Below are 23,611 nucleotides of genomic sequence, written 5' to 3'. Positions count from 1 at the left end.
TGAATGTTTTGAAGGGTTAGCGCTACCCACTATTTCTGTTAGGGGGCTTGGGATAGAGGGGAGTTTTGCCAGAGTAGGCAAAGGGGGAGGGTTTCAAGGGGGATCATTTTGGTCACATGGAGGGGATCAAACTTGAGGCTACCTGCCCTTTTAAAAACTATAGCCCTGGGCCATGATCATGTGTTTCCATGGCTAGAAACTCATACTTTTTCCAGCTGTCACAATGCACATTCCCATAGTCCTCAAATACTGCAGTTTAGTAAATCCCAAGGGAATTTACTCATGGCAAAATGGCACATTAATGTACTGGTTTAAAGCAGCTTAGTAAATAGTCTCCTTTGTTTATTACAGCATTTCCTTGCAGGATTGCAATCGTTGTATAACCATCCCATTATTTGAATGGATTTCACCAGCAGATCTACTTTTCTATGTTATTTGCTTTACTTAATAGTGTGTGTTTTATCATATTATATTGTTAATTGTTTTAATTCTATGTGATAAGATGATATATCAAATTAAACCTTAGATCATAACCTCAATGTAGCTTTTGTGTGTGTGAATTTTTTTAACATTTAAATGTGTATATTAAAAAATAATCAGTAAACATTTTTCTTTATTTCTATTAGGTAATTTATTGGTGATTGCATTTATAAGCTACTTTGGAGCTAAATTTCATAGACCAAAGTTGATAGCTGCTGGATGTTTAACTATGTCTATTGGGAGCTTTTTAACAGCAATACCTCACTTTTTCATGGGACAGTAAGTAATATGACTATATTAGAATTTCACAACCATATCTACAAATTATATGATATTTATGGTAATATGACATTTTCATAAGAACAAAAGATATGCAATACTGGAACAGGCCAAAGGTTCATCAACCCCAACATCTGTCTCTGACAGTGGCCAATCCAGGTGACAAGTACCTGATAAGATCCCAAAGAATAGATCCAATCCTTCTTGCTCATAACCAGTTGCATTCCAAAGCCTACATGGCTAATAGTTTATAGATGTTTCCTCCAGGAAATAGTCTACATCCTTTTTAAACCCAGCTACTCTATTTACTTAATTTAAAAAAAAAACGTTATATTCCGCAGTCTTCCAAAACAATTCATTCAGCGCCACTAACCAGTCATTAAAACATAACTGATACGGTACATTAACATAATCAGATAAAACAAATAATTCAACATACACATAATACATCACAAAGTAAAAACTTCCATAAAAAGTAGGGTCTTTAAGCCTTTTCTAAAGTTCTTAAAGGTGAATTTTAAAAGCCTGGCGTGCACCCAAATTGTGAGATATGCGGTCATGCTCACCTACCAAATTTTAAAAGCCACCCAAATATGCACATATCTCCAGCTATGCACCATGTCACTCAATTTCAAAAAGGGGAGTGATCTGAGTGGGGTGTAGGTGTTTCAGGGCAGAGCCAAGGGATATGTGCACAAATACATATGTGCCCTCATGCACACCCAGGTTCGTTGCTGCATAAGGTTTACTTCTGCCATGGAGGAAGTGTACGTTGTAAAAAAAACAAAATAAACAGGTGTTTGTGAGGGGTTTAAACTGTCTGGGATAATCTGGGTGGGGGGAAGGCTATTAAACTTTTGGGCATCCTGGCCGCATTGGCACCATGGCCGGCCCTGCTCACCTCGCACTTCCATCAACCAGCTCCGGGCACCCCTCTCTTGCAGCCGCAGCCAGTTCACAGCATCCTCGGGCTCTAAGTTCGCCATCTTCCTCACAGGCCTCACAGCGAAGCTCCAGTTGGGGCTCTGCGGCGTCGGCGTCCTCAGCCATGCCCCTAGGTGTGTGCGTGGCCAACGTTCAGCCCTTTAAAGGGCCCGGGGTGGGAAAACCCATGGGGGCGCCTCCAGATGACGTCACTTAGATACACTATTTAAGGCGAGGCCCTTTCCCCAGGACCTTGCCTTGGCGATCAGGTTGACACTGTTGGTGTAGTGAGTTTGCCTTCGTGTTCCCAGCGTCTCCTGTTCCAGCATCTTCGTGTTCCTGTGTCCTCCATTCCCAGTGGCTCCGTGTGTTCCTGTATCCTTCCCAGGTAGTACCTCTCTGGACTGATGTTTGGTACTGACCTCTGCCTGCCTGACTATTCTCTTGCCTGCCGCCTGGAACTGACCACTTCCTGCCTGACCATTCTCTCGCCTGCCGCCTGGAACTGACCACTGCCTGCCTGACCATTCTCCTGCCTGCTGCCTGGAACTGACCACTGCCTGCCTGACCATTCTATTGTCTGCTGCCTGGAACTAACCCCCTTTCGCCTTGACTCTCCTGGACTGATACTCTGGCTCTGACCCTTGCGCTTCACTCAGGCACTCTCTTCTGGCCTCCTGTTACCTTTGGGCCAACCTGCTTAGAAACCAACCGCGGCTTCCACTTGGCTAGACCTACAGGCGCTGCCTGCCTCAGCCGGAGGACCTCACTGAATTATTGCCTCCCTGATGTCTCCGGAGCTTACATAGAAACATAGAAACATAGAAATGACGGCAGAAGAAGACCAAATGGCCCATCTAGTCTGCCCAGCAAGCTTCACACATTTTTTTCTCTCATACTTATCTTTTTCTCTTAACTCTTGGTTCTATTTCCCTTCCACCCCCACCATTAATGTAGAGAGCAGTGATGGAGCTGCATCCAAATGAAATACCTAGCTTGATTAGTTAGGGGTAGTAGGGGTAGTAACCGCTGCAATAAGCAAGCTACACCCATGTTTATTCCCTTTACCCAGACTATGTCATACAGCCCCTATTGGTTGTTTTTCCTCTCTCCTGCCGTTGAAGCGGAGAGCCATGCTGGTTATGCATTGAAAGTGAAGTATCAGGCCCTTTAGGTTTAGGGTAGTAACCGCCGTAACAAGCCAGCTACTCCCTGCTTTGTGAGTGCGAATCTTTTTTTTTTTTTTTCTTCTCCCCTGCAGTTGAAGCTATTCTGGATATGCGTGAAGCCTCAGCTTTTCTTATTCCCCTGCTGTTGAAGCAGAGAGCTATGCTGGAAATGCTTGATGTATCAGCCTTTCTCCCATGCCATGAAGCAGAGAGCCATGCTGGATATGCATCGAAAGCGAAGTATCAGGCACATTTGGTTTGGGGTAGTAACCGCCGTAACAAGCCAGCTACTCCCCTCTTTGTGATTGCAAATCCTTTTTTCCACATTTCCTCTTGCCGTTGAAGCTTAGAGCGATGTTGGAGTCACAGTAAGCATCTGTATGTTTATTTAATAAGGGTATTGTCTCCGGGCAGTAGCCATCGTTCTGGTGAGCCACCCACTCTACATTGGTGGTCTCTTGACTTTATGGATCCACAGTGTTTATCCCATGCCCCTTTGAAGTCCCTCACAGTTCTGGTCTTCACCACTTCCTCCGGAAGGGCATTCCAGGCATCCACCACCCTCTCCGTGAAGAAATACTTCCTGACATTGGTTCTGAATCTTCCTCCCTGGAGCTTCAAATCGTGACCCCTGGTTCTGCTGATTTTCTTCCTACGGAAAAGGTTTGTCGTTGTCTTTGGATCATTAAAACCTTTCAAGTATCTGAAAGTCTGTATCATATCACCTCTGCTCCTCCTCTCCTCCAGGGTGTACATATTTAGCTTCCGGTTCAAGTCTAGCTAGTCTTCTCTGCATTAGCTGCGCACCCTTGCTCGTGGTGGGCATACCTCTCCGGGAGACCACCGGAGGCCCACCTAAATCCAGGTGGTCTGGGTACCCAAGGGCTCAACTTGCGGAAACCCCGGACTGTTATTGGTGAAGCTCCAACTAGCCTCTGTCTCCTTGTGTGCTCTACCTCCTGGTGGCAAGTGCTCACTGGGTCCGACCAGAGGGCCGTACCAATCCTGCACCAGGCCAAGGGTTCACCATCAGTGCAACAAAGACTAGGGAAGTTTGGAGGACCTAGCTCAACACTGGAAAACTGGTGGATGAACTGGTGAAACTGGTCATGGCATGGATGCATGTCAGTTTTAAAATACTCTGACTTAAGTGGGAGAAATGGAATTTATGCATCTAGGCATGCACCCACTTAAAATTAGGTGAACGTGTGCATGCTCAGGGTATTTTATAACATGTGTGCATATGTACACACAAGTTATAATGTCACCGCAACCCTGAGTGCGCACCAACCTACACACGCCAGTGTGCACCGCTGTGCCGGAGCACTCAACCCTGCCCCCGGACGGCCACCTCACCCCCAGCTATGCCCCTGGACCGCCCTTTTTTCAAAGCCCCGGGACATAAGCGCATCCCAGGGCTTGCGCGCACTGCTGAGCCTATGCAAAATAGGCTCGGCGCGCGCAGGGGTAGGGGTTACGCGCGTAACCCTTTGAAAATATACCCCAATATGCATGTAAGTACATACCAGAGCAATTTATTTTTTAAAGAACTCAGATATTCAGAATACAGCAGCATGTGTGTTATCACTAATAGCCTGAACTTTGATCGTCATCTAATTGGCAAGCAATGCAAATATTTTAGGATGCCAGTAATGTGATCCCTTTTTGTCAGGTCTGTTAAAACACAAGCTGCTACGTGCTGCACCAGCTGCAGCATTTGTATTAACACCTCTGGACACCGATTACAGACTAGCACAGTAGTCAAGTTTTCTAATACAAAGACTTGCACGGCAATTCAAAAAAATTAACAGGCAGCATATACTTCAATGGTTTTAATAGACATGTGCATTCATTTCAGAGTTACATGCATAACTTGTGGACTTTATAGTACATGCGTACAAAACAGATCATGTGCACATAACTTGAGTTATTAAAAGTACACACATACTATCCATTAAGTGTGTACTATAAAGTCCATGAGTTACGCACATAACTCCGAAATGAATGCAAATCCCTAGTTTTTAATAGCTTTAGTTTATAAAAAGCTAATTTTGCTACATGATGAATGTGAGGTTTCAATGTCAGTTGGAAGTATAAAATAACTTCCAAATTGGAATCCTCAGTTTGCAATGACAACGAAATCCCCACAAAATTTATTGAGGTTACTGGTAATGCTAACTGGTTATTTGCTGACCCAAAAGAGCCTAGTCTTTAAGTTATTTAAAGTAGACCATTACAAGCTAACCGATATATGTTATCATGCATTTTTCAAATATTGTGAAAGGAAACTCCCCATTATTCGTGCATGAAATAAATATCTGGACATCATCAGCAAACATAAAACATGCCAAGCCTAATTTCTGTATATTCTTTCCTAATGAAGAGAGATATATATTGGACAAGGAACAATGCAGATCCCTGTGACACACCCAAACTCAGTACTCTCATCATGAGGAATATTGATTTTGCCATTACTCTCACTGTCCTGAAGAAATGACATAAACCATCTAGGTATCATGGTCTAAAAGCTGAATTTTATAGTTGATATTCTTTAATGCAGAAGACAAAAGATAAAAAAATAAATAAACATATGCTTCCTGACTCACAGCTTGCAGGAATCAACAAGAGAACTCAAAAAGATGCAGTATCCCTTACCAGGTAATCTGGGGAGAGAGATCCAATCCAGCTCACTGTACTTCAGTGCAGCCTTGTTCAGACTCAGCTATGGAAGCTCAGGAGATGTGCCAGCAGAGAACTCTTTTAGGGTCTCAGCTGGCTAACATTAAACAGTTGGGTGAACTGGGTGGGATTCTATAGCCAATGGGAGTCTGGCTGGGCATGGCCCAGCCCATAGTACCTGGGAAGGTAACAACACCACAGCTTCCCTAATTCCTCACAGGTACAATAGCTCTCTCTGCAGCGCTCCAGTCTGCCACCGCCAATGTCAGTGATTCAAAGCCCACAACCAACCATACCCCCTCCAAAAAAGAGGGACCTCTGGACCATTCCAAGGCTCCATTAGAATCTCCACTCTCTACTATGTCAGCCTGTTACTTTTTCCCCCTAGCCTTCCCATTCTATGAGGCATACAAAAAGAAGAGAAAGGAAGATCAAAATCAAAAGAGGTTTTTCTCTTTGTGCTTCTAACACATCACTCTTTATCAGTTATCACCCCAGAGGGGTGCAAAGGCAGTCCTGCTGTCCATATAGCACAGCTGATATGTGGCAGAATGGATTTGAATAATGCTTTTTCTGACCCCTATCTCAGTGTGCCTCAATTCGTTTTCACTGAGGTACTGATCTGAAGAATCTCTGTTATGACCATTGGTTGCAGTTGGCTGCGACCAATTCAGCTCATGTCATGTGCTGCCCTGCTCTCCTCTCTGGGTCTACTCGCGGCTAGGGCTAGCCGCTACCGCCACATACCTCCGGGTTCTCAAGGCTTCTCATGACGGCCAGGACACCGCCACCACCCACGCTGCGTCTGAGCCTTCCTAGGCTCGCGTGCACGCGCCACCGGGCCTCCCTTTAAAGGCAATGGCGGGAACCTCAGAGGCGTCCCCGACTGATGACATCACAAGGTTGGGATTCATAAGCACCTCCCTCGTCCTTTGCTAGTTGACTTGGCAACGAGTTCCTTCACCTGGTGATTGCTCCTGTCTCCTCGGACCCATGGTTCCTATACCGGATCTATCTGCGGCTCTGGACCCTGGCTCTGGTACCTACTCCTCAGAGGTCTGCTCACGCTCCAGTTGATCTTGTCTCCAGGCTTCACCACTCCTCGGGGTAGCCCCTGTGCTTTCCAGAGTTCCTGCCTACTGGCTTCCCTGCTCCTCAGGGTGGTCCCTCAAACTACCTTACTACTTGGAGACTCGACTCTGCATTCCCTCGCTCCTTGGGGCAGTGCCTACATTCTACAACAGTGACTTTACCCTGCGCTTCCCGCTCCTCGGGGCAGTGCCTACGTTCTGCATCAGTGACTGTACTCAGCACCTCCCCGCCCCTTGGGGCAGTGCCATCGTTCTCTAACCAGAGATTCCATTGTGCGCAGCCCCGCTCCTCAGGGTGGCTTACGTCACTACTTCGGAGATTTGACTCGGGCTTCCCCGCTCCTCGGGTTGGCCTATGTCATCACACCAGAGACTCTCTTGCTGCGCTGCCCCGCCCCTCGGGACAGTCTCCGCTGCATTATTTCAGTAGTTCCTGTCTCGCGCCCCCCACTCCTCGGGGCCTGCCTAGAGCTCCTCTGTCAGAGGCTCCTGCTCTGGTACCTGCATCTCCAACTCGCCTGTGGTTCCCTCCGAACTGTGTTTCTCACCCTTCTCCTCGGGACATTTCACAGTACTCTCTCTACAAGCTTCTGCGATCACGTGGCTGTGACGCAGGATTTCATACCTCTCTACCACCATATCTCCTGCTGCAGCTGACCTCGCCTACCGATGGTGAGGACCTGTGGGGCTCCTCCCCGCAGATGTTTTCAACCCTCACCTCGGGCCAAGGGTCCACGAAACCCACGAATCCTAACAATCTCAAAGAGACTCCATACTTGGAGCCCACTTCTTTAGTGCTTGGGTCTTTCCTCCGGCATGGCTCATCTTTTGATGATAGCTTTTCTTCCTGTTTTTTGTGAAAGCCCCTCATTCAAACGCTCTGAAGATTATCTGTGGTTGCTCCAGCCTCTGCTGAGGTCTCCTCTGATTCTGATAACAGCTTCCCTTGGAGGCCCTGGGTCACCGCTCAAGGGTCTTTTTGAATATATCAGACTATTTCATCCAAATTAGCAATGGTGGGGAGAACTTCAATGTCTAACATATCCAATTGGGAGATCAAAGGTGCCACTAGCTCCCTATTTCTCATATACAAGACTTTCAATTTTGCTCCATTAATTTGGTTTTGTTGAGGAGATCTCTTTGCCTAGCCTGTGCCACTTGAGAATGTACTACACAACTGATCTGTTCCACTGCATCCCTGACCCTGTTGTTTTGAGGACATACTCAGTACTGCAAGTACCTAGTTGCTTGGGGATTCCTTCAATGGAACACTGAGCCATAAAGTGTCCTACTTCTCCACACTACAGGCAGCAGAAGCAGGGTTGTGGTTGCAGCCATTGGTTATCGTTCCCCAAGGTTGAGTTCCAAGAGGGGGCAGTGAAAACCTGCATTAGCTCTAGGGCATCATGTTCTTTGATTACCACTGCGAGATTCCTTGGGGGAAGGCATGACCAACCCAAGATTTCTTGGGTTTCTCCTTGCCGCTCCCCTAACAGGGTGTCAATTCAGATACATGTGTTGGTTAACTCTTCAAGGAAAGAGGGAGGTTTAATCTGAGCCAAATGATCCTTAATCTTTTCTCTTAATCCTAGGTGAAATTTGTGCCACATCAGTTCTTCACTCCAATCCACATCTGCTTGTAGATGGTGGAAGCAGGTGACATACAATAGGACCAAGTCTCTTCCTTGATGCAGTCTCATTAAGCCACTCTCAATGATATGTTTCTGGTGGAAGTCAGAGAACATTTTTTTAAACTCTTGGAGAAACATGTCCTATGTTGTTCTTGGTTCCTTATCCATAAAAGTGGTGGCCCATGTCAGAACATCTCCCATAAGTAGTATAACTACCCAACACACTTTCTTTACATCACCAGAAAAGAACATTTGATAAAATTCAAAATGTAAGTTACATTAGTACAGGAACATTGGTAGCGCCCCCTATTCCCCTCGAATCGCTCAAGTTAGGCGTCGGGCCAGTTCTCTGTATCATAATCTCTAAATGTTGACATTTTTGGTCACACAATGCATATAAGAACATGCCATGCTGGGTCAGACCAAGGGTCCATCAAGCCCAGCATCCTATTTCCAACAGTGACCAATCCAGGTCATAAGAACCTGGCAAGTACCCAAAAACTAAGTCTATTCTATACCACTATTGCTAGTAATAGCAGTGGCTATTTTTTAAGTCAACTTTATTAATAGCAGGTAATGGACTTCTCCTCCAAGAACTTATCCAATCCTTTTTTAAACACAGCTATACTAACTGCACTAACCACATCCTCTGGCAACAAATTCCAGAGTTTAATTGTGCGTTGAGTGAAAAAGAACTTTCTCCAATTAGTTTTAAATGTGCCACATGCTAGCTTCATGGAGTGCCCCCTAGTCTTTCTATTATCTGAAAGAGTAAATAACCTGTTCTAGACCTCTCATGATTTTAAACACCTCTATCATATCCCCCCTAAACCGTCTCTTTTCTAACTGCTGATTCTTCTGCTGCAATTCTTGGTATTGCGTTTGGAGGGTCTGTACCTGTTGTGCTAGATATAGGATCTGCTCTGCTGGAGTCATGGTTAGGAAGCAAACAAAAAAGAAGACTGCCTTTAACTTTAAAGTCTTTTCCTTACACCCCACCAGAACTGGGCTTCCCAAATCAGTTGATTAAAGGTGTGATCCATTTTCTAGAAAAAATTAAGGCTGGCTGCACACATGAAAAAAGGAAAGAAAACCTCCTAGCTCCATTAAGGCCTGACTGGAATTTTTTCCCTCTCTACAGGTGTCTAGGAAAAAAAAAAAAGAAAAGAATATGCAGCCCCTGCCAGAAAAAAGAAATTAAGCTGTTGAGTCTCTCCAGGTAGACTGGCATAATCATCCAGAGTCTAACAAAACACAATAGCTGATATTCTTGAATGCAGAAGACAAAAAAGTAGAAAACAAAATGTATGCTTCCTGACTAATAGCTTGCAGGGAACAACCAGAGTACTCAGAAAGATGTAATATCCCTTACCAGGTAATCTGGGGAGAGAGGCACAAGCCAGCTCATTATATTTCAGCACAGCCTTGTTCAGGCCCAACAACAGAAGCTCAGAAGACATTGTGCCAATGTGAACATGGAAGGTTTATCTATAGCCAATGGGAGACTGGGTAAGCATAGCCCATCCCACAGTACCTGGGAAGGTAACAATACTACAGTTTCCCCAAGTCCTCACAGGTACAATAATTTTCTGCAGAGCACCAGTCCACCACCTCCAGGGTCAACACTTCAAACCCCACAACCAATCTTAAATTAAGTACCATGCCTGTGATTCCAATTTCATTCAAATGGAAAACCAATACATTATGACAAACCATATCAAATGTATTTATTTATTTAAAAACTCTTCTATACCGTCGTTGAGTTGGGTAACCATCATAACGGTTTACAAAAAGGCACGATAATGAAAAAATATGAGTGGTATAGATTACAGATTAACCATGTGCCATCATAGAATGGTAACAATTTAGTATAAAAAACCTTGTGTGTAAGTTAAGCTTGTTTGATAGGAACATATTAGGCGGATTTAAAATGCAGCTGATACATCAAGCTGAACAAGTATCCATGGCCTGCCATTTTCGAAACTGCTAAACAAGGTGTCTAAAAGAGCTAACAACAAAAGTTCTGTATTATGTGCTTTTCTATAATCGAATTGTCATTTAAGACATCATTATTTAACAAAAAATAATTTAACTATAATAGCACTACTTTTTCCAATATTTTGGCAAAGGTAGATAAATTCGAGATTGGTCAGAAATTACTAACCTCTGCAGCCGTAATTGCTACATCTTTCTGAATTTGCCTGACAGTTGTTCTTTTTAATACCTCCAGCACGGTCCCTTCACTTATTAACCACTATATTTATAATAAGGAAAGAAGATTCCAAGTTTAATTCTATGCTGAGTGAAAAATACTTTCTCTAATTTTTTTTACAAGTGCTATCTATTAACTTCATGGAAGGTCCCATAGTCATAGCATTATTAGAAAGGGAAAATAATCATTCCGTATTTGCTCATTCCACCTTGCTCTTCTATCATATCTCCACTCATCTGTCTTTGTTATATTCGCTGGCCGCAGCAACCTGCGGTCGGCTCCTCTTACCTGCCGCCCGACCTCTGGTCCCAGCATTCTCTCAGCAGCGACAAGCCGCTGCCGCCGCACTCCACCCCTGCTTCAGGCATCCCACGCTCCGCAGGGAGGCTGAGACGCCGCCAGTCGCTGGTCTCTTCCGGACCCTCCCTAGGCACATGTGCACGCCAGTCTGCCCCTTCTTAAAGGGCCAGCAGTTGGAAAATGGGTCCGGCCCCCATGATGACATCAGGCCCTCTGGCCTATTTAAGGGAGCTCCCCAGACCAGCAAACTGACTTGGCAACAAGGTCCCAGGTGCCTGCTTATTGGTTCCTGCCTCGGTGTACTTCATTGAAGATTCCATCTCAGCGTTCTCCACGCCAGGTGTTCCTGCTTATAGTCTTCAATCTCAGCAGGCTCCTCTTCTCCCTGGGGTACTAACCGCTGGATCCCGGCCTTCAGCTCCGGCCCTCCTAGGCCCCGGGGGTCCCTGGCCTGACTCCTTCTTCGTCTGCTCTTGTGTATTTTGACCTTGGACCGGAATTGACCTTCGACTCTCGCTACCTGCCTCGACCACGGAACAGACCGGACCCTACCTACTGCTGCCTGCCTCCAACCTCGGATTGGACCTGATGCCTCTTCCACCTTTGGGCCAAGACCTGACACCACCATCCTCTGGCCACTCCAGGGACCAGCCACGTAGAGGCCCACCTCCAACCAGCCGGCCCCAGCACCCAAGGGTTCAACCTGCGGAGAATGTTTGCTGGTACTGGCGAAGCTCCTGCTAGCCTCTGCTTCCCATCCAGCCTCGCCTTCTGATGGTGGGGACCTGTGGAGTTCACCCTCCACATGTTGCGCCAACACCACCTGGGGCCAAGGGTCCACAACTCTAACAGTCTTATTCAGACTGAGGATCCCTAATCTGTTTAGCCTTTTCTCATAGGGGAATTGGGTCATTCCCTCTATCATTTTGGTCACCCTTCTCTGCACATTATCTAGTTCCACTATATCATTTTTGAGATGGGGTGACCAGAACCATACACCATACCCAAGGTGCAGGCACACCATGGATTGCTACATAGGCATTATATCTTTCATTTCAATCCAACAGACCAATGTACTAACAGGAAATAAACTTTGCAAATGGTGCCTCATATGTTAAAATGCCAAATAGTGCACACTATCACAAATAGCATGCACTATTTCCCATTTTAGCACATGATGCATCAGTTGCAACATTTACCTTCCTTGCAAATAGTATAAATTTGAGCACACTTTTCTATCATGCAAAACTGTATTTAAATTAGCAGTAGGAAATTCTCATCCTCAAGAGCCAATAACCAGACAAGTTTTCAGGATATCCTTAATGAATATGCATGCAACAAATTTGCATACATCTGAGAGGGTGTGCATGCAAAGCTCATACATATTCATTATGGATATTCTCAAGGACAAAAACATTCCTATCCTTATTAAATAAATAGTTAAGGTGTATAATTTTGCATCATAGCAGCTAAGTAATTTATTAACTATTAGCACATAATAAAACTATGCACAAAAATAAACACCTCAATGTGCAGGTATTTTTATTTTGAAGAAAACTTCATAATAAAATTCAGCTCATTTTCATATGTTGGAAAAATGATGCACAAAAAAAGTAAATAGTATGAACAAAAAGGCTCACTTTAATATATAAGCTTCAAATTATTATTTTATAAATATCCCTTTATGATTTTTACATTATAGTTTTTATATGATTTTCCTTTCCACTATAACAGATATTTATGTTAAAAACAGAGTTCCAGTTTTAAATTAAAGCCAGCATTTCAGTAAATAAATTCTGGGGATCAAAAATACTATTTTTATGAATGTATTCTGATATCATATGATAATAATGAAAATTACAAAGCAAATAAAATTGAATAATTTTTTTAAGTGATGTCATCTATTGCTGGGTTTGCTTTGACTTCAATATATTCAGGTTATAGACACCTAAAATATAAATTATATACATTGTTGACATATTATGCTGTAAATTTTTAAATGGTTTCCCATTTATTGTTTATTTAACATGTCTGCTTAGAACACTATAAAATTGCAGTGTTGTTTTTCAGTTATAAGTATGAGACAGCTCTAATACATGAAGCATCATCAAGCAATTCAACTTCAAATTTCTCTCCTTGCTTTGCTGGTCTAAACCAGACAACTATTTCAGATGACAGTGAATCAGTATTGGGAATACCAACTAAAGGTAATACAATATGCTATGTATTATAGAAATAAACATCTTAATTGAAGAAAGGCATTGAATCTATGTGTTAATACATTGAAAATGCAGCTAAAATGTTATATATTGGCAGAGGATAGAATACATTTTGGTTCTCTTATAAAACACACCAGTAAAGTTCTTGCATGTTCAAGTAGTGATGGGTTTCATCTCACTATTAAATATTATAAGGACAATATTCAGCACTACGTAGGCCTGGATTTTCTATCTTTGCAGTTTTCTGAATCGCGCAGTAATGGGGGCGGGGGCGGGGGCGGGCCTGCGAAAGCCAGCAGCGATCATCTAACGGTCCAACTGACTCCCTCACAGGCTTTCTGTTTCGGATATATTTAAAAAAGTTTTTACTGTGAGTTTTTGCCTCTACAGCCAACTTCTTTTCAAATTCTCTCTTAGCCTGTCTTTTCAGTGTCTTACATTTAACTTGCCAACGTTTATGCTTTATCCTATTTTCTTCTGTTGGATCCTTTTTCCAATTTTTGAATGAAGATCTTTTGGCTAAAATAGCTTCTTTCACCTCCCCTTTTAACCATGCCGGTAATCGTTTTGCCTTCTTTCCACCTTTCTTAATGTGTCGAATACATCTAGACTGTGCTTCTAGAATGGTATTTTTTAACAATGACCACGCCTCTTGGACATTTTTTACTTTTGTAGCTGCTCCTTTCAGTTTTTTTCTAACAATTTTTCTCATTTTATCAAAGTTTCCCTTTTGAAAGTTTAGCACGAGAGCCTTGGATTGCACACTGTTCCTCTTCCAGTCATTAAATCAAATTTGATCATATTATGATCACTATTGCCAAGCGGCCCCACCACCATTACCTCTCTCACCAAGGTCCGGTGCTCCACTGAGAATTAGATCTAAAATAGCTCCCTCTCTCATCGGTTCCTGACCCAATTGCTCCATAAAGCTATCATTTATTTCATCCAGGAACGTTATCTCTCTAGCGTGTCCTGATGATACATTTACCAGTCAATATTGGGGTAATTGAAGCCTCACAAAATAAACGTCGCATAGATTATAATTTTTTTAGATTTTTTTATGTGCATAGAATTTATCTGGAACAGTGGACCATCATAACACCCTTGGTTTTTTAGGCAGTAAGCCACACTTTCAACCTTACAGGGTCATGTTTAATCATCGGTCCATTAAATGTCTTTTGTCTTCTTTGTTCAAATATTCTCTTTCTCCTTCTTTTTTATTCTTTTTATAATTAGTAAAATCCTTTGCAATAAATTTAAAGACGGAATTGCCTTACTTGTACGGAGCGCCGCTGCGCTTCCGACCTTTATCTCCTGTGCCGCCGCGCTATTATCTCCAGCGCTGTCGTGCTTTGTAGGCGAAAAATACTTCTGGGTTTTATGTTGAAAGGATGAACTTCCGATTAAATGTGCTCACACACTTTAGAGCTCCTGCAGTCCGACGTACGTTTCGCAATTTGCGCTGCTTCAGGGACTGATCGGGAAGTTGTAGGGTCTAGGCTTGAAAAAATGCAAGGTTAATTCCCGCCGAGATAGCTTCGATATTTAAATGCTGCTATCCAGTTCATATGGTATTTAATACCGCATTCAGCCGCCTAATCCAAGATAGCATTTAAATATCGAAGCTATCTCGGCGGGAATTAACCTTGCATTTTTTCAAGCCTAGACCCTACAACTTCCCGATCAGTCCCTGAAGCAGCGCAAATTGCGAAACGTACGTCGGACTGCAGGAGCTCTAAAGTGTGTGAGCACATTCAATCGGAAGTTCATCCTTTCAACATAAAACCCAGAAGTATTTTTCGCCTACAAAGCACGACAGCGCTGGAGATAATAGCGCGGCGGCACAGGAGATAAAGGTCGGAAGCGCAGCGGCGCTCCGTACAAGTAAGGCAATTCCGTCTTTAAATTTATTGCAAAGGATTTTACTAATTATAAAAAGAATAAAAAAGAAGGAGAAAGAGAATATTTGAACAAAGAAGACAAAAGACATTTAATGGACCGATGATTAAACATGACCCTGTAAGGTTGAAAGTGTGGCTTACTGCCTAAAAAACCAAGGGTGTTATGATGGTCCACTGTTCCAGATAAATTCTATGCACATAAAAAAATCTAAAAAAATTATAATCTATGCGACGTTTATTTTGTGAGACAAGTGTAGTTCGTTGCACTTAATTATTAACTGTTCTTATATAGTGGTAATTGAAGCCTCCCATTATTACTGCACTACCAATTTGGTTAGCTTCCCTAATTTCTTTTAGCATTTCACTGTCTGTCTCTCCATCTTGACCAGGTGGACTGTAGTATACCCCTATCACTATAGTCTTCCCCGACATACAAGGGATTTCTACCCATAAAGATTCAATTTTGTATTTAGTCTCATGCAGGATCTTTATCCTGTTGGACTCTATGCCATCCTGGACATAAAGCGCCACACCTCCTCCCGGGTGCTCCTCTCTGTCATTGCGATATAATTTGTACCCTGGTATAGCACTGTCCCATTGGTTATCCTCTTTCCACCATGTCTCTGAGATGCCAATTAAGTCTATGTCACCATTCACTGCTATACATTCTAATTCTCCCATCTTACTTCTTAGACTTCTGGCATTAGCATACAAACATTTCAAAGTTTGTTTTTTGTTTGTATTTTCATTCTGCTTTTTAATTGATTTAACTCTATCTGCCTCAGACCCCTGCCTCATCCAGACTCTGCTGCCTGTCACCTATCCTGAATGTGGTCTGTCCCAACTGCGTGTTAGGAACCCCGGCCGCAGACCCACGCACCCGGTTCCCCTCACATCGGGGGCCAGAAGGCTCGCTCCTGCCCTGTTAATGGCTGGTCTCTGTTCCCGATGCCAACTGCGGCAGGCGTGGCCTGCTTCCGCCTTCCCCACATCTCCCGACGCCACTGCTGCTGTCCAAGGTCCTCTCAGGCGCACACATGCGCCATTTCCTCTCAGCAGCAAGGAAGTCCCCGCGATCCAGAGTGATGACGTCAGGCATGGCAGGTATAAATACCCTGCCTTGCCATCTCTCCCTCGCCTCAGGTCCTGCTCCCTCATGAGTGCTAGTTGATACATTCCTGCACTGATCCGTTCCAGGTCCTTGGCCAGTGTTCCTGCTCCTGCTCCTCTCTGAACCTTGGTTCCACCCCTGCTTCCTTTCCAGGTTCTCGTTCCCTCAGCTTGCTTTCCTGGTTTCTGACTTGGCTTGTCCCTGGATTTCACTTCTCTGCTGCCTGTCCTGACCTGTCTGCCTACCATCTCTCTGTCTTGCTGCCTGCCCCGACTTCTGACCTGTCCTTGGATTTTCCTGTCTGCTGCCGGTCCCGACCACTGGTACATCTGACTTCACTGCTGCCTTCTGCCTTCATTGAATTGTCTTCACCCGGAGACCCGCTCCTAAGTCCTGCTGGCCCCGGTACCCAAGGGCTCAACCTGTGGGGAGCGTGGGTTGGTATAGGTGAAGGTCCAGTTGGATCTCCACCTCACCTGCATCTACCTCTCAATGATGAGGGCCTATAGGGGCTCCCCCTGTAGGTGGTGCCAACTTTGTCTCGGCTCAGGGGTTCATGCTCCCGTAACACCGCTTTTCTGCAGTGTTGTCATGCCTCATCTACCAAGCTTCAGATCTTCATCTCCACAGAGGGCTGCACCTAAGTCCAGCTGGCCCTGGCACAAGAGGGCTCAACCTAAGGGGAATGAGGATTGGTATTGGTGAAGCTCCAATTGGGCCTCTGCTCCTGCCAGCTCTGCCTGCCAACGGTGGGAACCTGCAAGCCTCCTCCCTGCAGGTTGTGCCAACTCTGCCTGGACCTAAGGGGCCACTTCCACAACACTAGTAGTTTGTTGACTTTCTTGAATAGTTTTGTGGCTGAGTTCTTTGATTGGTTAAATATTTTTCTCTAGTATGCCTTTTGGATGTCAGTCATGACTCTGCAATATTGGTGTCTTCTGAAGCTATTTCTTTTGTTCTGTAGATCTGATTTCTACCATTTCCACTCAAGTTCCGAGAAGGTCTTTGGGGTTATGTGTGCAATTAATCTAATCTGAAACTTGGATTTTATGGATTTTATGGTTGCAGCCTTGTGGCAGCAGTTTGAACTGGATCAAATTTGGTTAATATCCTGTCTTTCTAAACAATAATTACTAGCGGAAACCCAGTAACCCTTTACACCGAGTCAGCCCAAGTTCAAAGAGAATGTTCTGCGGAAGCATGCCCTGTGTTCAAGAATACCGGGAGATAGTGCACCAGCAGGATCTTTCACAATATATATTTACCTGTATATGGGACAGGTCCCTAAACTAAGCCCCATGTCACTACTGTATTATCCTTGGAAAGATTAGGGGCGGAAGAGTCCCTTCACCTCCACTTGTGGTTTTAGTAATGGTTGATGGTATTAAATGTACTTGGTGGTACTGTAAGAGTGCATCAGGACAGTTATTATCTGTGGAAATGTCCTGTAAAGAACAATTTCTGAGTATCCGATTTACTCCTATCCTTCCTACTGCCTTTCTGTTCTTCCCCCCGCCCAGTTACATTCCCCTGTTGCAATGTATTTTCCAATCTTTCAGTTACTATGTGAACCGGTATGATGTCCCCACAAATACCGGTATATAAAAGTTTCTAAAATAGGTTTGGTTATAAGAGAGAAAAAAGACTATGCAGATGCTTACCCTAACATTACAGTGGAACATAAGAACCCATCCTGAAGTCAAATGTCTTGTTATTGAGGAAAAGAATTTTGAGTGTCATTTGTCTTTATAGATATGTTAACCAATGGGAAGGTGATGTGTACTTTATGTGCTCTATCTATAGTATGTCTCTTTTAAGTGGAAATAGAGAAAAGTTCTACAAGAGAGAGTATATTTGAAATCCATATAAACCTGTGTTCAAGAGTTTGGTAGGAGGAGATCAAGGAGTAGCCACAAGAAGGCTGGTGTGCCTAGAATGCCTTTCCTCAGGGGGGAAAGGCCCAAGGCTGGAGGATGTTTCTCCCCAAGGGGAAACAACTACATGATCAAGACTTGATCCTGATGATTTAGAAGTGAGTTGGGCTCCACTGTATGGAAGATCCCAGAGCAGTGTTGCAGTCCACAAGGGCTAAAGTTTGGGACACTAGGGATCCCTTGCTTATGGACCCAAGAGTGCTCCTGTGACATCCTGGGAGGATACAGAGTGGCCCCAGATGGTAAAAAGAGGTATTCTGCACCAAAGAGATAAATATTAATTATGGCTATGCATAAAGAGATCTTTAAGAGGAATATGATGTAAACTATCTTACTGAAAAAGAGAACGGGAGAGTAATTGTGGTATTTTCCATAGTGCTTTATAACATACAGATTTGGAGGAATACAATTTGTTTTGTTGTTTGATGTTGCTGATGCTGCTGTACTATTAATGTTATGAGAACATGTGAACCTGATTTATTCAATGCATCTTATAATTACTTTAACCTGATTATTGAAAATTCAGAATTTTTAAAAATAAAAATTTAATGTCTAAATATACTCAAGAGAACATGATTGTTCCTAATCTCAAAGTGTGGATTCAGTTAGAGGCATCTATGAGAGACAGAAGATTGTGAAAAGTCAGGGGGATTCACAGAGGGGAAAGATATTTTTGGGTTGTATTCCCTGTCCAGCTTGATGAATACTTCCCTTGGCTCTGGTACCAGATCCACTATACCATTTTTACTGTTGAACCCACCTGCTCACCTAGAGGCTGGTGCTTAGCTCACAAATATACATCAAGCCTGCTATAATTTAATGTGCCTCGTCATGAATGCTTAAAATTACTGTCTAATCTTTCTACACTTGCTGTTATCATGATGGCTCATATTTTGCACTATAACATCTGTGTTCCATTGCTACTTGAAATATCACCACTGCCAAAACTACAATATCATGCTTATAAATGATTGCAGCAATACATGAAGGACCAAATTAAAATCTTTTTTTTTTCTTTCTTTTTCAGACTGTGAAAAAGAAGCTGGATCTTATATGTGGGTATATGTATTCTTAGGAAACTTTTTACGTGGAATTGGTGAAACACCAATAACTCCATTGGGTATTTCTTATCTTGATGATTTCTCCAAACATGAAAATATTGCTTTTTATATAGGTATGTTAACTAAATATGAACAGGAGGGTACTGGATATTTGAAGACCAAGAGTAAACTAACTACAAAGAATCATGTTCAGTTGAATAAATCAGTTTGCTTAAAATATCAAATATCAATTTAAAATAGCCAGAAATAGTGCAGTAGGGATAATGAGAGAAGTATAGGGAATTAGTAGAAAGTACCAAGAAAATAGATTGTGAAAGGCAATTTTAAGTTTTGTAAGGAAAGATGGATTAATAAGAAAAATACACAGAACACTGTGGGCTCCATTCTCCCAGAACATTTTTATTTCTGGATGATGAATATCTGAAACAAATCAAATCATAAAAGCAGATATTCAGTAGATATTTGTCAAAATAACAGTCATCACTCCCCAAAATCAGATATGAAGGTAAACAAATAAAAACAAGACAATATGGGGCGGATTTTAAAAAGCATTTACATGCGTAAATCTGGGTTTTACGCATGTAAATGCACTTTACTCGAGTAAGTGGGCTTTTGAAAATTGCTACAATATATGCCATTGAATCGTCCATAGGATTTATTCGCATAAGTGCACTTTACGTGAGTAAATGGCTTTTGAAAATTGCTACAATAGTAGTTACATTTATGCGCGTAACTCCTTTGAAAATTACCCCCAATATAAGGTGATACCTTTTCATTGGGCTAATTTAACATAAGCCTTGACTAGGTTTCGAGAGCTAATACTCTCTTCTTCAGGACCGAATTCAAATGAGTATAGGAAAACATTACCATAAACATAAAAATACTGTGATTGCAATAGGTGAATCATAAAAGCATTACAATGATAGGGTGAAAGGAAAGGGATGATCGAGGTTTGGTGGGTGATCAAAAGTTGCCAGGCAATATAATTATATGGTTCATAATGTGTTAGGAAATTAATAGGGTCATTATCAAAATGTGTTGTGGCGTTAATGCCCGTGATAAAGCCATAACACATGCGATAGTAATGGTATCGAATTGTGTGAATGCAAATTTTTCATAGGGGTGGGATTGGGGAGAAGTTTGGGTGGGATTAATGAAAATGAAGGGCATTTTCACACTGTGTGATATCATACTGCATGCTGGAAATAATTACACCTTTTTTCTTGGTGTTAAGCTGTGCAATTTGTGATAAAGATTGTAAATTGCATTTTAGGCATTTGGGGGGGTAGAGGAAGGGAGGGAAAGAAAGAGAAAACCTCTGGGGAGGTCTTCCCAGTATTCAACTATTTATATCATTATAGGTGGGCCTGCTAATAACTCAAGGTGAGGTTTTGGTGGTGGTTTAGGGTTTGGGGGCCAGTTTTACATGCAAAGCAAGATGTACAAACAGCACAATACACCTCAGTGAAAATTTGACATCATCAATGAGATTTTCTACAATGTTCTCTCGCCCTAGCTTGATAGTACCCTGGTATAGACCCCCATCAAGCTAGGGCAAGAGAACATTGTAGAAATCTCAACTTTGTAAGACTTTCCTCACTCCAAATGATGTCAAATCTTCACTGAGGTGTACTGTGCTGTTCGTACATCCTACTCTGCATGTAAAACTGGCCCTAAAACCATAAACCACCTCCAGAACCTCACCTCCCCTTCTATAGTGATATAAATAGTTGACTACTATGAAGGCTTATAAGGAGTGTCTCTCTCCTTCTTTCTCTATGCCCCTTTTTCTTATCACAGGTGTTATCCATGCAAAATTATAGCACTTCGATTAATCTAGGGGTAAGATCTTTATTGGGACCTTTTTTGACAGTTCCAAAATGTCTGATCATTTTACCTTCAAGTCTTACATTCCTGGATTGTTTAAAAATTGCCTTTGATTATCCTGATCATAAAATTGTTAATCATTGGTTTGGTTCTGAAAAGTGTTCCCCCATGAAGGTATCAGTCTGATCTTGTATCAATGTGAATTGCCTTTAATGTCTGACCTGTCTCACCAGTGTAGCATGCTTCTTCACATTTACTGCATTGAATAATATAGACTACTTTAGAGGAGGAGCATGAGAGAATTCCCTTATGTTGAATGCTTTTCTAATATGAGTGGTTTTGGGGTCCTGTGATTTCGGTGAGAATTTTTAATTTTTCTTGAAATGAACTGAGATATGGGGAATGGTAGTTGTTTTCTGTTATAACTTACAAAAAGCAAAATATTTCTTGGAAAATGTTGTTTAATATGATAAAAATAAAGTTAAAAGTCTTTTACAAAAATCTATTTTTCTTAATTTTCAATGCTAATACATTTTTCTTGTACTATAAAGTCATGTGCTTCTGTTTCCAATAGAGTATGAGAATCTAGATGTGTTATGTAAATGGGCAAGATATTCAGAGGATGCGGCCACATTGCTGAATAAGAACATAAGAACATAAGAAAATGCCATACTGGGTCAGACCAAGGGTCCATCAAGCCCAGCATCCTGTTTCCAACAGTGGCCAATCCAGGCCATAAGAACCTGGCAAGTACCCAAAAACTAAGTCTATTCCATGTAACCATTGCTAATGGCAGTGGCTATTCTCTAAGTGAACTTAATAGCAGGTAATGGACTTCTCCTCCAAGAACTTATCCAATCCTTTTTTAAACACAGCTATACTAACTGCACGAACCACATTCTCTGGCAACAAATTCCAGAGTTTAATTGTGCGTTGAGTAAAAAAGAACTTTCTCCGATTAGTTTTAAATGTGCCCCATGCTAACTTCATGGAGTGTCCCCTAGTCTTTCTACTATCCGAAAGAGTAAATAACCGATTCACATCTACCCGTTCTAGACCTCTCATGATTTTAAACACCTCTATCATATCCCCCCTCAGTCGTCTCTTCTCCAAGCTGAAAAGTCCTAACCTCTTTAGTCTTTCCTCATAGGGGAGTTGTTCCATTCCCCTTATCATTTTGGTAGCCCTTCTCTGTACCTTCTCCATCGCAATTATATCTTTTTTGAGATGCGGCGACCAGAATTGTACACAGTATTCAAGGTGCGGTCTCACCATGGAGCGATACAGAGGCATTATGACATTTTCCGTTTTATTCATCATTCCTTTTCTAATAATTCCCAACATTCTGTTTGCTTTTTTGACTGCCGCAGCACACTGAACCAATGATTTCAATGTGTTATCCACTATGACACCTAGATCTCTTTCTTGGGTTGTAGCACCTAATATGGAACCCAACATCGTGTAATTATAGCATGGGTTATTTTTCCCTATATGCATCACCTTGCACTTATCCACATTAAATTTCATCTGCTATTTGGATGCCCAATTTTCCAGTCTCACAAGGTCTTCCTTGGCTATCTAATAGTTAGCTAAATAAGTTTATATGACCAACTTTAGACTAGCTGAATAGCAGGTTTAACTTAACTGGAAAACTTAGAAAGTGATGCATAAAGCTGTTATAGGGCTTTAACATGCATTAAATAGTGTATAGCCCTGCCCAGTTTCTTTCCCCTATTACAATGAGCTGCATTGCATGGAATTTTCGTACATGAATTTTGGAACTCCAAGCAAAACATCTCATTAATTGGCAATCTGATGAAAATAAATTAACACGGCCAACTTAGAAAGTTGCCAGTCATTAATTTAGCTACACCTCCAGAGGATGGATCAAATTGGTGGGAGGCGGCACTATATATTAAAGAGAACATTGAGTCAAACAGGATAAATGTTCTACAGGAATCAAAATGCAAAGTTGAATCCTTATGTATAGAAATTCTAGGTGAAAAGGGGAATAAAATAGCAGAAAGAACTGTCCAGAAAGAACAAACAAACAATGAAATGCTAAACGTAATTAGGGAAGCTAACAAAATCAGTAGCATAGTAATAATGGATGATTTCAATTACTCCAGTATTGACTTGGTGAATGTCACATCATTAGCTGTTGTTTGAATGTCATATCAGGACATCCTAGAGAGGAAAAAGTTCCTAGATGAAATAAATGATTGCTTCATGGAGAAGTTGGTACAAGAAACAGCAAGATGGGAAACTATTTTAGACCTAGTCCTTAGGGGAACACAGGATTTGGTAAAAGAGGTAACAGTGTTGGAGCCACTTAGCAAAAGTGATCACAACATGATCAAATTTGACTTAATACCTGGAGAGAGAACACTAAAGAAATCTACTGTGATGGTACTATTTTAACTTTCAAAAAGCTAAATATGAGAAAATGAGAAAAATAGTTAATAAAAAAAAACTGAAAGTAGCAGCTACAAAGGTTAAGAGTTTATATCAAGTTGTTTAAAAATATCATCTTGGAAACCCAGATCAGATGTATTCCATGCACTAGAAAAGGTGGAAGGAAGGCTAAATGATTACTAGAATGGTTAAAAAGTGAGGAGAAAGGGGCTATAATAGCTAAAAGAACATCTTTCAGGAAAATAAAAAGGGATATAAATAAATAAAATAGGAAACAGCATAAACACTGGCAAGTTAGATGCAAAGCATTCATAAAGAAGGCAAAAAAAGAATTTGAAAAGAAACTGCTATAGAAGTAAAAACTCATAATCAAAATTT

General features: G+C 42.1%; 1 protein-coding gene across 1 annotated transcript in view; it reads left to right on the top strand.

Moving 5' to 3' along the window:
- Positions 1–23,611, top strand: part of LOC115099303 (solute carrier organic anion transporter family member 1C1-like) — a 196,033-nt gene that overhangs the window by 31,731 nt on the left and 140,691 nt on the right. Inside the window, 3 exon segments of the mRNA XM_029616871.1 lie at positions 627–759; positions 12,836–12,972; positions 18,958–19,104. Coding sequence (XP_029472731.1) covers positions 627–759; positions 12,836–12,972; positions 18,958–19,104 — 417 coding nt within the window.

Source organism: Rhinatrema bivittatum, chromosome 9 (genome assembly GCF_901001135.1).
Source record: "Rhinatrema bivittatum chromosome 9, aRhiBiv1.1, whole genome shotgun sequence".
NCBI lineage: Eukaryota > Metazoa > Chordata > Amphibia > Gymnophiona > Rhinatrematidae > Rhinatrema > Rhinatrema bivittatum.
Note: the sequence above shows the minus strand (reverse complement) of the source record. Positions and strands in the feature narration are given on the sequence as shown.